The sequence below is a fragment of the Martes martes genome (genome assembly GCF_963455335.1).
Source record: "Martes martes genome assembly, chromosome: 1".
NCBI lineage: Eukaryota > Metazoa > Chordata > Mammalia > Carnivora > Mustelidae > Martes > Martes martes.
This window is the reverse complement of record NC_137888.1, coordinates 203,761,142-203,771,638: the sequence shown is the minus strand read 5'-3', so window position 1 is coordinate 203,771,638 and position 10,497 is coordinate 203,761,142. Positions and strand designations below refer to the sequence as shown.

The 10,497-nt window shown below is 55.4% G+C and overlaps 1 protein-coding gene across 3 annotated transcripts; it reads right to left on the bottom strand.

Moving 5' to 3' along the window:
• Positions 1–589: 589 nt before the first annotated feature.
• On the bottom strand, positions 590–9,462 carry USHBP1 (USH1 protein network component harmonin binding protein 1). 3 transcript variants are annotated; one of them, XM_080824742.1, is made up of 13 exons: positions 9,449–9,462; positions 8,762–8,849; positions 8,536–8,669; positions 7,889–8,327; positions 5,074–5,199; positions 4,765–4,901; positions 4,487–4,627; positions 3,822–3,995; positions 3,047–3,296; positions 2,265–2,486; positions 1,399–1,505; positions 1,090–1,212; positions 590–856 (listed from the first exon to the last, which is right to left on the bottom strand). In XM_080824742.1, the coding sequence occupies exons 2-13, from the start codon at positions 8,813–8,815 to the stop codon at positions 667–669; spliced, it is 2,097 nt and encodes a 698-aa protein (XP_080680868.1). In that variant the 5' UTR covers positions 8,816–8,849; positions 9,449–9,462; the 3' UTR covers positions 590–666. The 3 variants fall into 3 exon arrangements, 2 of the variants coding, with proteins under 2 accessions (XP_080680868.1, XP_080680867.1); XM_080824741.1 differs by lacking the exon at positions 9,449–9,462 and adding an exon at positions 9,224–9,297; XR_013968035.1 differs by lacking the exon at positions 9,449–9,462 and adding an exon at positions 1,677–1,812 and having other exon boundaries at positions 597–856; positions 8,762–8,915.
• Between the last annotated feature and the right edge of the window lie 1,035 nt (positions 9,463–10,497).

Genomic DNA, 10,497 nt, shown 5'->3' with positions numbered 1-10,497 from the left:
AGCCTGGCCAGGGACCATCCAGACCCTCAGGCCAGAATATCTTTGCCCTGGAGTAAACACTTGCAGATTTCTTACCTTTGCTCTGCCCCCCACCCAGAAGCCCTTTACCTTAGCTCCATACCTTCCCTTTGAACTTCTGATGTCTCCTCTCCCCCACCTCCACTGGTCTTCCGGCTAACTTTCCACACCCTGAATCGTTAGGCCCTCAGTTTTCCTTCTGGGACACAGGCATTTTCCTCTTGGGAGCATCTACCAGGCCAAACCCAGCATCTTCCTGGGAAGGTATGGACAAGGGAAGGTGTGCCCTGTCCTTTTGGACCCCTCCAAAAGAGACAAATGAGTGTTGGAATGTCAGTTCTGGTCATGTAACCTTGCTGACCCCAAATCCTTCACCCCATATCCTAGATTTGGCATGACCCCTGGCATGATCTGGCTGGTATCACATTCACATGCCACAGGGTGCCAGGTCAAAGCCTGGGAGCCTTTCTCAAATGCCCAGCCACCCCTCCTTCCATCAGGTCCCAGACCCCACAGGTGCATCGGCCCCCATCCCACCCAACAGATCCCAGCATTCAAGGTCACACATGATACAACATCACTCCAGGACAGTTTATGGTGGTGCCCTCCGTGACAGTCTGGCATGTCCAGACACCGCCACGAAGGGACCTACAGAAAGGTCTCTCCCAGCCGGGGTGGCCGCGAGGGTGGTCTGGGCCTGCCCAGTGCTCTTGCTGTGGCTTCTAACACCTCCAGCTCCTCTGCCTGTCGAGCCTCCATGAGGGCCATCTGCTGCTCCAACTTCCTCCGCTGCTCTTCCTGCTTCCGGTGGGCACCTCGGAAGGCCAGGACCAGGGCACTGGGGGTGGGGGGAGGGGGCGCTGAGCCAGGAAACGGCCCCCCTCCCACCAAGTCAGGAGCCCCAGACAGGAGGAGCTCTTTGAGATTGAATCTTCCAAGGGTTCCACTCAGAAAGGGGAGGTATGGAGTGGCTTGAACTTGCCACCTACTTTATGGGGGAAATCCGAGGCCCAGAGAGAGCCAGGGTCACTTCTGAGGTCCCCCAGGGAGACCCGGGGAAGGGAGACCCACCTGTGAGCCTTGCATAAATCGCTGTTCAGCTCAGCACTCTGAGCACGTCTGGCTCGCCCCTTCTGAGCCACCTGTTCCAGTTCCTCCCGCAGAGACTGCAGCTGCTCCCGCAGGCCCACGGCCCTGGTGCAGGGGTGGGGAGAGAGGAGCTCCTCGCTGAAGGAGCTCCTTCCCTCCTCCCACCCCACCTGTCCATGGTATTTCCCTGTGCACACACCCATACACAGACACACACCCAGCCCTCTGCTGCACACGGTGCCTACATGGAACCTCGCACATACCCGCCCAGCCCAGGACCCAGACACACACCGATTAAGTGACGCTGCCAGTTCCTGGGCCAGAGTCTCCGAGCCCTGGGCTTTGCCCACCTGACCTCCATCAATGCCCCTGCTGCCACCAAGGATAGCCAGAGGGCCCTGTGGGAGGCAGAAGGGAGGGAAGTGACAAGTGACATTGGCCTAGGTGGAGGGAGTACTCAGACCAAGCTGGACGTTGAAGCCACCCAAACCGTGGGCAGCCACAGCCCCCACCTTCACAGAGCCCCCAGTCTGGTGAGATACCCCAATGAGGGTAAAATTCCTCCCTACCTAGAGAAATAAATAACAGGGGATCTCATCTGCAGGCAGGTGAGGTCTGAGCTCAGACTTGCGAGAGATCATGGGCTCAATCAGACAAAGAGGTAAGGGACGAGTGTTCTTGGCAGGGGCACAGCACCTACGAAGGCTCGGAGGTAAGAGAGACGATTCAAAGGAGGGTTCCAGAAGCTGCTGAAGGCTTTAAGCAGAGGACAGACCTGATTAGATGGGAAGGGGCAAAAGGGAAGGCCTCAGGGAGCAAGTTCCAGCCAAAATTTAAGGAAGCGATGATGCATGGGCTGGGGCTATTGGAGGGAAGATGCTGGAGAAGATAAGCCTGCGAGTGGGAAGGAGGAGACGCAGGTTTGAGTGGAAGAGCCAGACTCCTTAGGGCTTAGTGGGCTCAATACCCTCAAAGAAAAAAAAAAAGCCCACAGTACAGGTATGAACTTTGATGTTCAGTCCTCTGACATTCAACTCATCTCTTTGTGCAGAAACGCCAGCTGAGGCTCAGAGGGGGACTGTGATCTACCAGGGCACCAGGGCCCCAGGGCCCCTAGTATACTCCTGTCTCCACCAGGTCCGGAAAGCGCCACTCACCTGGGACACCTCCTCTTCGTCCCCACTGCTCCCGCCTCCACTGCTGTCACCGCCACTACTGCTGGCCCCACCAGCCCCGAGCTGGGCCCGCTCCCACCGCAGCTGCTCCAACAGGAGCACGTGGGCTGGGCCCTGGGCTCGGAGGGCAGCCTCCCGCAGCTCCAGACCCCGCTTCTCCCGCCGCACCAACTGAAGCCGCAGCATCAGGTCTGCCAGACTCTCCTGAGGGACCAAGGAGTGGGCAGACGATGGAGGCCTCTAGGATCTGGGGAAACTGAGGCCCCCAGGAGGGCCCCCCACCCCCCAATGAGGACCGGTCAGGCAAGAACTCGAACCTACACCGTGATTTTGTATGATGGGAAATAACCATCTCCTAAAGGTGACCGCTATAGGAATGGCAGTTCAGAGGGTACCAATATCCCAGACAAGAGCCAGTAGCATCTCAGTGGAAGTGTCTTGGGTTTCTCTAACTCTAGAACCTCAGATCTTTCATGCCAGGGGGATAAACCTCAGATTACATCCCCTGCCTCCATCTCCTTTCCATAGGAAGGAAATTTTGGAAAGCCAGATTCAGAATCTTAGGAGAAACTGAATTCCAGAAGACAAACTCCTATGCATCCCTCAAAATCCCAGGTCCAATGCTCCTCCCTCCCAGAAGTCTGCCCCCAGCCACGTAGAACTCTCCTTTGTTACCCAGTCCCCCAGCCACATCCCTCTCAGGCTCAGCAAAGAGTTTTGTCCCAGTAAAAAAGACCAACACAGTGACCACTGCCCATGTGTACCCGTGTAGCTGCCAAGTCCTGCTGGATCTGCATCTTCTCCAAGCGGGGTAGGGCCGGGCCAGGCTGGGTCCCCAGAATGGCCTGCACCATGGCTTCTGCGTGGGGCACAGTGGGCATGGGTGCCAAAGTCGGGCCAGGCTCTGGAGGAATCTTCACCAGAGCACGGCGTGCCTGGAGACGCTGGACATAGCCCCAGAGCTGGGTAGCCACCTCCTGTGGTGTGGGCCGATCCACACTACTGCCTTCGGGGCTGTAGGAAACAGAAGAGGTGTCTAATGTCAACACTGGTGACCACAGTTGTGCTAACTTCATGCCAACTCTGGTGGGCTCTATCATCTTCCATCGTACTGGCCATGATGGATTCTATCCTGTCGGTGGTGAGTATTGTCATACCAACATGGTGGACACCATGACATCAACCCCAATGGGCACCACCATTCATCAAGACAACATAGTGAACACTATCATGTCAATGATTACTGTTGCTCATGCCATCCCAGAAGAAGCCATCACACCAACTCAGCAGGTGCTGTCCCTTAGGCCAACACGGGGGATACCATAGCACCAACACAATGGTCACGACCGCTGAGCCTGCCAACCCCGTGAGTGCCAACATCAGGCCAACCCCATTCAACACCATCACGCCAGTTCTAATCAGTAGGCACCATCATCCATCTTCACGCCAACCCTGGCGGGCCCTATACCACTCCCAGTGGCTGTCAACCTAAGCACCCCACTCACTGGCCCTCCCAGCTCCCAAGGTTTCCAGGAGTACCTTGGCTGTGGATCCCGTGGTGTCTCTCCATCCATGGCAGTGTCTTCTTGTGCCAGCAGCCTCTGGGCTTCCTTCTCCGCCACCTCCGGGTCCCCCTTAGGGATCTCCTCTCTTGCTCCCGAGTCAGCCTCCCGGAGAGTAAGCAGGACTCCGTACACTTCCTCACAGCGCTCGCTGTGAGACACTGATTTTGAGTGCTCCAGGACTCCCGGCCCCATCTTGTCGTGTGGGTGACGTACCCACTTATCCTTGGACCCTTCACTCCAACCCCACTCCCACTGTTGGGAGCAGCATGTAAACTCCTTCAGCACCCCTGGGCTAGAATTGCCTCAAAATAATTTTGGATGGGGGGGGTGCCTGGGTGGTTCAGTGGGTTGAGCCTCTGCCTTCAGCTCAGGTCATGATCAAGGTCCTGGGATCGAGCCCCACATCGGGTTCTCTGCTCAGCGGGGAGCCTGCTTCCCCCTCTCTCTCTCTGCCTGCCTTTCTGCCTACTTGGGATCACTCTCTCTGTCAAATAAATAAATAAAATCTTTGAGAAAAAAAAAAGCAATTCCGGATGGGAAAGTGCTTACCTGCGAGGGCCCAGACTCTCCCTGTGGATCATCCTCTGAGCATACCCATTCCCTTTCACACTAGTCAGATTGTGGGTGGGAGGCACTGACCTGTACTGCAAGGCCAGACGCAGGGCTGTGGCTTCTGCCTCCCGCTGGCCCAGCTGCATGCTCAGGCCTTCACACCGGCCCTTGTACCCCTGCAGCACAGCTGACAGCAGACGGTTGAAACATTTGAGCTTCTCAATGTTCCTGCCTCCACCATTAGGGGAGAGGGAAAATGAGAGGCGTCCCCAGGGCGGTCAGGACCCAGCTGATCTCCCCCCCCTCCTCCCCACTTCACGCCTGCTCTGCGGTGCCCGTACGAGCTCAGCATCTGTAACCCTTACCCCCGGAGCTGCTCCATTCGCACATCCATGATGTGGATCTCGGGGGTGAGGGGTCGAGTGGGGAGAGGTCCAAGCATCTGAGTACTAGAATCGCTCCGGACGCGCCGGAGCAGGGGGTGAGCCAGGGGGAAGGGGTCCTGTCAGAGAGAGGGGACTTGATTCATCCAGACTGTCATTGAGGGCCCAGTATCATGGGGTTAACCCTTTTCCCACCCCAGAAGCTCCTGGATTACAGGACCAGGATTTGAGTCTCACGGCCCAGAATCGTAAAGATCTGAAGATCGTGGTTTTTACGCTTCCCATGCTCACCTGAGTCCCCCAGGGCTCCTCATCTACCCCGGAACTGCTGGAGCCACTGCCTGAGGCCCCTGCTAGGCCCCGGGAGGGAGGCGGGAAAGGTTCCAGCCTCAGCAGGGAATCCTGCAGCTCCTGGACCTGGGGTGGGGGTGGGGAAGGAAGACGGAGTAGGTCAGGCCTGGGAGCTCCAATCACCCACCAACCCTCCTGCAGACCTGTTCCTGGGACAGTGGCAAGGCCCCAGCTGGGCAGCAGGAACCTAGCTACTCACCCCGCCAAACTCGCCACTACTGAGCCTTGGACAACTCACTTAGCCACTCAAGAATCTTCTTTTCTTTAAACATATACATGGCCAGTCGGTACATGCAAAGGTACTCGAAATTACTAATCATCAGGGAAATGCAAATCAAAACCACAATTAGATATCGCCCTATTGCTATTAGAAAAGCTACTATCAGAAAGATCAAAAAGAGGGGCGCCTGGGTGGCTCAGTGGGTTAAAGCCTCTGCCTTCGGCTCAGGTCATGATCCCAGGGTGCTGGGATGGAGCCCCGCGTCAGGCTCGCTGCTCAGCGGGGAGTCTGCTTCCCTCCCCACCTTGCCTGCCTCTCTGCCTACTTGTGATCTCTGTCAAATAAACAAATAAATTCTTTTTTTTTTTTAAGTATTTATTTATTTATTTGACAGAGATCACAAGTAGGCAGAGAGGCAGGCAGAGAGAGAGGAGGAAGCAGGCTCCCCGCGGAGCAGAGAGTCCGATGCGGGGCTCGGTCCCAGGACCCTGGGATCATGACCTGAGCCGAAGGCAGAGGCTTTAACCCACTGAGGCACCCAGGCGCCCCTAAACAAATAAAATCTTTTAAAAAAAATCAAAAAGACACTGGGGCGCCTAGGTGGCCCAGTTGGTTAAGTGTCTGACTCTTGGTTTCGGCTCAGGTCACAATCTCATAGGTCGTGGGATGGAGCCCCGTGCTCAGCAGGGAGTCAGCTTGAAGATTCTCCCCTTCTGCCCCTCCCCCCACTTAAACAGGCACACTCGCTTTCTCTCTCCCACAAATTAATTAATTAAAAAAAAAAGACATGAGATAGCATGTGCTGGGGAGGATGTGAAGAGGGAACCCTCATGTACTGTTGGCAGGATTGCACATTGGTGCAGCCGTTTATACCAAAACATACATTGCTCCCTCAAAAAATTAAGACTAGAACTATCACACGATTCAGCCATTCCATTTCTGGGTATTTATGCGAAGGAAAGGAAAAAAGTTACTTGAAAGGATATCCACACCCCTACGTTCATTGTAGCATTACTTGGCAATAACCGGGACATAGAAGCAACCTATCTTGATGATCCAAAGTGATCACCTGGGGATGAATGGCTAAAGAAGATCTGGGGATAAACAAAGGAATATCATTTGTCCTTAAAAAAAGGAAGGAAAAAAAAAAGGGAGGAAATCCTGCCATTTGCCACAACATGGATGGACCCTTTTTTCCCCCAATATTTTATTTATTTATTTGACAGAGAGAGCGTGCACAAGCAGGGAGAGCACCAGGCAGAGGGAGAGGGAAAAGCTGACTCCCCACTGAGCAGGGAGCCCGATGCGGGACTCGATCCCCGGACCCTGGGATCATGACCTGAGTCTAATCGACTGAGCCACCCAGGCGCCCCAATATGGATGGACATTGAGGGCATTATGTTAAGTGAAATAAGTCAGAGAAAGAAAATACATTGTGCTCTCTCTTATATTTGGAATCCAAAACAAGATAAAAAATTGAACTCACAGATCTAGAGAGCGGAGGGGTGGTTGCCAGAGGTGGTGGGGATAAGGAGATGAATGTGGACGGGGGGATTTCCTTTCCCAGCCAGGAAGTGGGCCCCACGCCTCAGGCTGGGCTCTGGCAGCCCTCTTGTCCTGCCCAAGATGAGGGCCTGTGCCCCACCATCTCCTTTAGCCACATGGCTTTAGATTCCATCCACATGCTAAAGAGGTCCGAATGTGTTTCTCCGATCCTGACACCACCCCTGAGCTCAGGACTCAGACACAGAGCTGTCTCTCTGATGGTCCCACACGGCTGGCCGATGGGAATCGTGAGCTCATTAGGGCCGGAACAGCTTCTGGTCTCCCTCCCACCAAACCCGCTCCTCCTGGAGCCTCCGCATTTCTCCCTTCCAGTCCCGCACACCCCAAACCAGGACTTTTCTTCAACCCTTCTCTGGCTTTTACACACAACCTGCCAGCTCCACCTTCGACACCACCCAGAATCTGTCCATTTCGTGCCACCTCCACAGTTCCCACCATCTGGTGTCTGGACCAATGCCTCCCGGCCCGCAGGATCCCGCGCCCTCCACACACTCAGGCTGTTCCTCCCATGGCCGCCAGAGGGCGCCCGTGAACGCAGCATCAGGTCCCGCCCCTTTCTGCTCGGGGGAAACGCTCCAGGATCCCTCCAGGATCCCTCCAGGATCCCACCAGGTTCAGGGCACAAGCCCAACTCCCAACAGCCCACAATACCCTGTAAATGTGCCCCCATCACCAACCTGCCCTCGCTTCGCCCCCACACTGGCCCCCTCTCCGTTCCTTGAATCACACTCCCACCTCGCGGAGGGTAGTTCCTTCTCTGCCTGGCGTGCTCTTCCCCCAGATCCTTGCATGGCTCCTTCCTTGCCTCCTCATTCAAGCGTCACCTCCTCTGACCACCTTAACTTAGAAGACAACGGACCTTTGCCTGTTCAGGACTCAGCAGTCAAAGCTGCATAAAAGTTTTTCTTTTTAACGAATGATTGAACCTAGGTCAGGCCGGCGTCGCCCTTAGACAGCTGCCCCACTCACCTCTCTCTTCAGCATCTCCTTCTCAGCCTGGATGGCCTGCAGGGAGGTCCGCACGCGGATCAGCTCCTCCTCTCGGCTGCCCAAGGCCAATCGCAGCCAGTCATTCCTTTCTGCTAGGCGGGCTGCCTCCCTCTGGCAAACCCCTGCCCCCTCCTGCTCCAAGGGGGGCCTGGGTCCCACCCCGCTTCTGTCTCCTGGCTCCATGGGCCCAGGACAGCTTGGGGGCCGGTGGCGCCAGGCAGCAGCCGCTGCCTCCAGTGAGCTCAGAGCACGCTGGAGAGTCTGAAACATGTCCGAGGCTTCAGGCCTGGGGGGGACAGTCTTCCCGTCCGGTGGGGCTACATCTGCAGCCTGCTGGCTTTCCTCTGCAGGCTTGCAGGGTCCCTCGGGAGATGGGGCCGGTCCTCTGCTAGAGTCCCCTTCAGCCTCTGTGTTGGTCCTGTGGTGAGGTAAGAGATGGAAGGTTCTGGAAATGGGGTCATCCGTGGTCTCTGGCTCACGCACTAACTGGGGTTTGAAAAGATGGGCTGAGGAAGGCAGTGGGAAGCTATGGGGCGTGTGTGAGCAAGGGAGGAACACAGGTGCATCTGTGGGTAGGAAAGATACACCAGGGCTGAAGTGGGGAGCACAGACCGAGCGGGCCTTACCTGTTCCCCAGGCCCTGCTCACTGGCCTCGGCCTCTAGCCCCGGGCTCTCCTGAGATGGCACAGGGCCCAGCTCAGAACTCCCGCCGGCTGCCTCAACCTCCTCGGAACTCTCTGCCACAGGATCGAGCTCCCCCTGAAAATGACCCACAGGGCCAAGCTCTGAGCCTGGCAGGGCTGTGAGTGGTCCCCAAAGAGCTGGGTGCGGCAGGCAGGGGGGTCACTTACAGGTGGAGCGTGCCTCCCTCGCCGGCTTCGGGGGCGTGTGGCCCGAGCACTCATTGCTGTCCAGAAATCAGTCTTCTGAATCTTCCTCCTAAAACCACAGCCTGATCTCAGCTCTTGTCTCTCTTGTCTTTGTTGTCCCTGTTACGGCCTTAATATCTTCTTCTGTGAAATGGGCATTGATCCCCTCCCTCTGGAAGGGATCTTGAACTATCAGTGTGGATTTGGTACATTTCGATGCCCCTCTTGACAGGCAGCTCACTATCTCTAAAAATTGTTCTGATCTCCCCTTCTCCTCTGCCTCCTTTATCTTCCACTACCTCTATGCTTCCCTCTGTCCCCAATCTGGGCCTGGCTCAAGGACTTCAAGAGTCACTCTCTTCCCCAGGGTCCTCTTGAGTCAAAGGCCCCGATCTTGGGGTTGGGTACCCCCAGCCTTCTCTACTTCTGTGCCTCTAGGAGTACCTTGGTCAGCGGCCCAAATCCCTGGACAGTCTTGGGGTAGCTCTGGCCACTGCCTGCTTAGCCCTGGGCTGGCCAAGGCTGGCTTGGGAGGGGCCAGGAAACAGGAAGCCCCCCCCCCGGTCATGTGACTTGTTATTGTGCTGTTTCCTCCTCAAGGACATCAGCTTCCTCCAGTCCCCAGGGGGGGACACGTGTCCAGCTCCTGAGATGTCCGTCCTTCCGCACCTTAGCCTCTGATCTCATGTCTCTTCCATCTCTGAGCCTCAGTTTCCTTATCTGTAAAATGGGGGGAGGGGTAATTATAGCATTTTTCTACAGTGTCATGGGAATTTCAACAAGGAATTTGTTAAAATCCATCCAGGAAGAGAATTATAACAGGCCCCTCTTATTCCCTTCCTCTCTGACCCTCCCATCTCTGCTTTTTCTACCAGCTGCTATTATTTCTCCTGTGTAAATGTGGGATTCCTCAGAGCCCAGATCGTCCCTACATCCTGCCCATTTTTCCTCCATCCATCTCCAAAGGGCTTCCTCAACTCCATCCATAACAGCCCAAGCCTCTCCCCTCCCACCTGGATGCCAGCCCAGCTCTCTCCCTGGACCTACAGGCACCCCTTTACTCTCTTCTCCACCCAGGCCCCTGAGAGAGAGACCTCATTGTTCACTTCCTCTGCTCGCATACCCTCCATGACTCCCCATTGCCCTTGGGAAACATTTCAAGCTCTTCCACCTGGCATTCAAGGGCCTTAAAAATTATGCCTGCTGCCTGCACCCATGTATACTCCTTGCTTTAGCCACGATGATCCCCTTCGTGTTGCCTGGAACACCCTTTCCTTGTTTCTGTGCTTGGTTTAAACTGTGCAGAGTCTGGAGTCGCCCAAATCTTCCTCATTCCACTGTCAGACACTAGGAGGCTGAATTTTCTTGTTTCTGTGTCCCCAAAGGCGGTAAGGAAAGAAGTTGCAATTCTCTGACTTGTAGGCACCCAGGCACATTGAAATCTGTACTCTTAGCTTCTGCTCCAGCCATATTAACCTGTTAAGGTCTCCACCACTCCAAGGCCTTGCAAGCCTCCAGACCTTTGCCAAGGCCGTTCCTTCTTTCTGGAATGCCTTTCATTCTCTTGTTTTTCTGCCAAATCCTCCATCCTTGAAGACGCAGCTTACATAGCTCCTCCTGGCTGTCAATGACCAGAGCCTGGCTCATGAGGGCTGGATTTAACTGATCCTCTTACAAATAAAGAAACTGAGGGTGGTTAGCGTGGGTTTTAAACGGTT

Bases quoted from the DNA above. Each gene is read 5' to 3' on its own strand.
- USHBP1 (XM_080824742.1), bottom strand. From the start codon at position 8,815: ATGAGTGCTCGGGCCACACGCCCCCGAAGCCGGCGAGGGAGGCACGCT. The intron at 4,902-5,073 runs GTGAGCATGGGA...TCTCTCTGACAG, and splicing joins AGGAGCCCTGGGGGACTCAG to GACCCCTTCCCCCTGGCTCA. The intron at 4,628-4,764 runs GTAAGGGTTACA...TGGTGGAGGCAG, and splicing joins CGAATGGAGCAGCTCCGGGG to GAACATTGAGAAGCTCAAAT.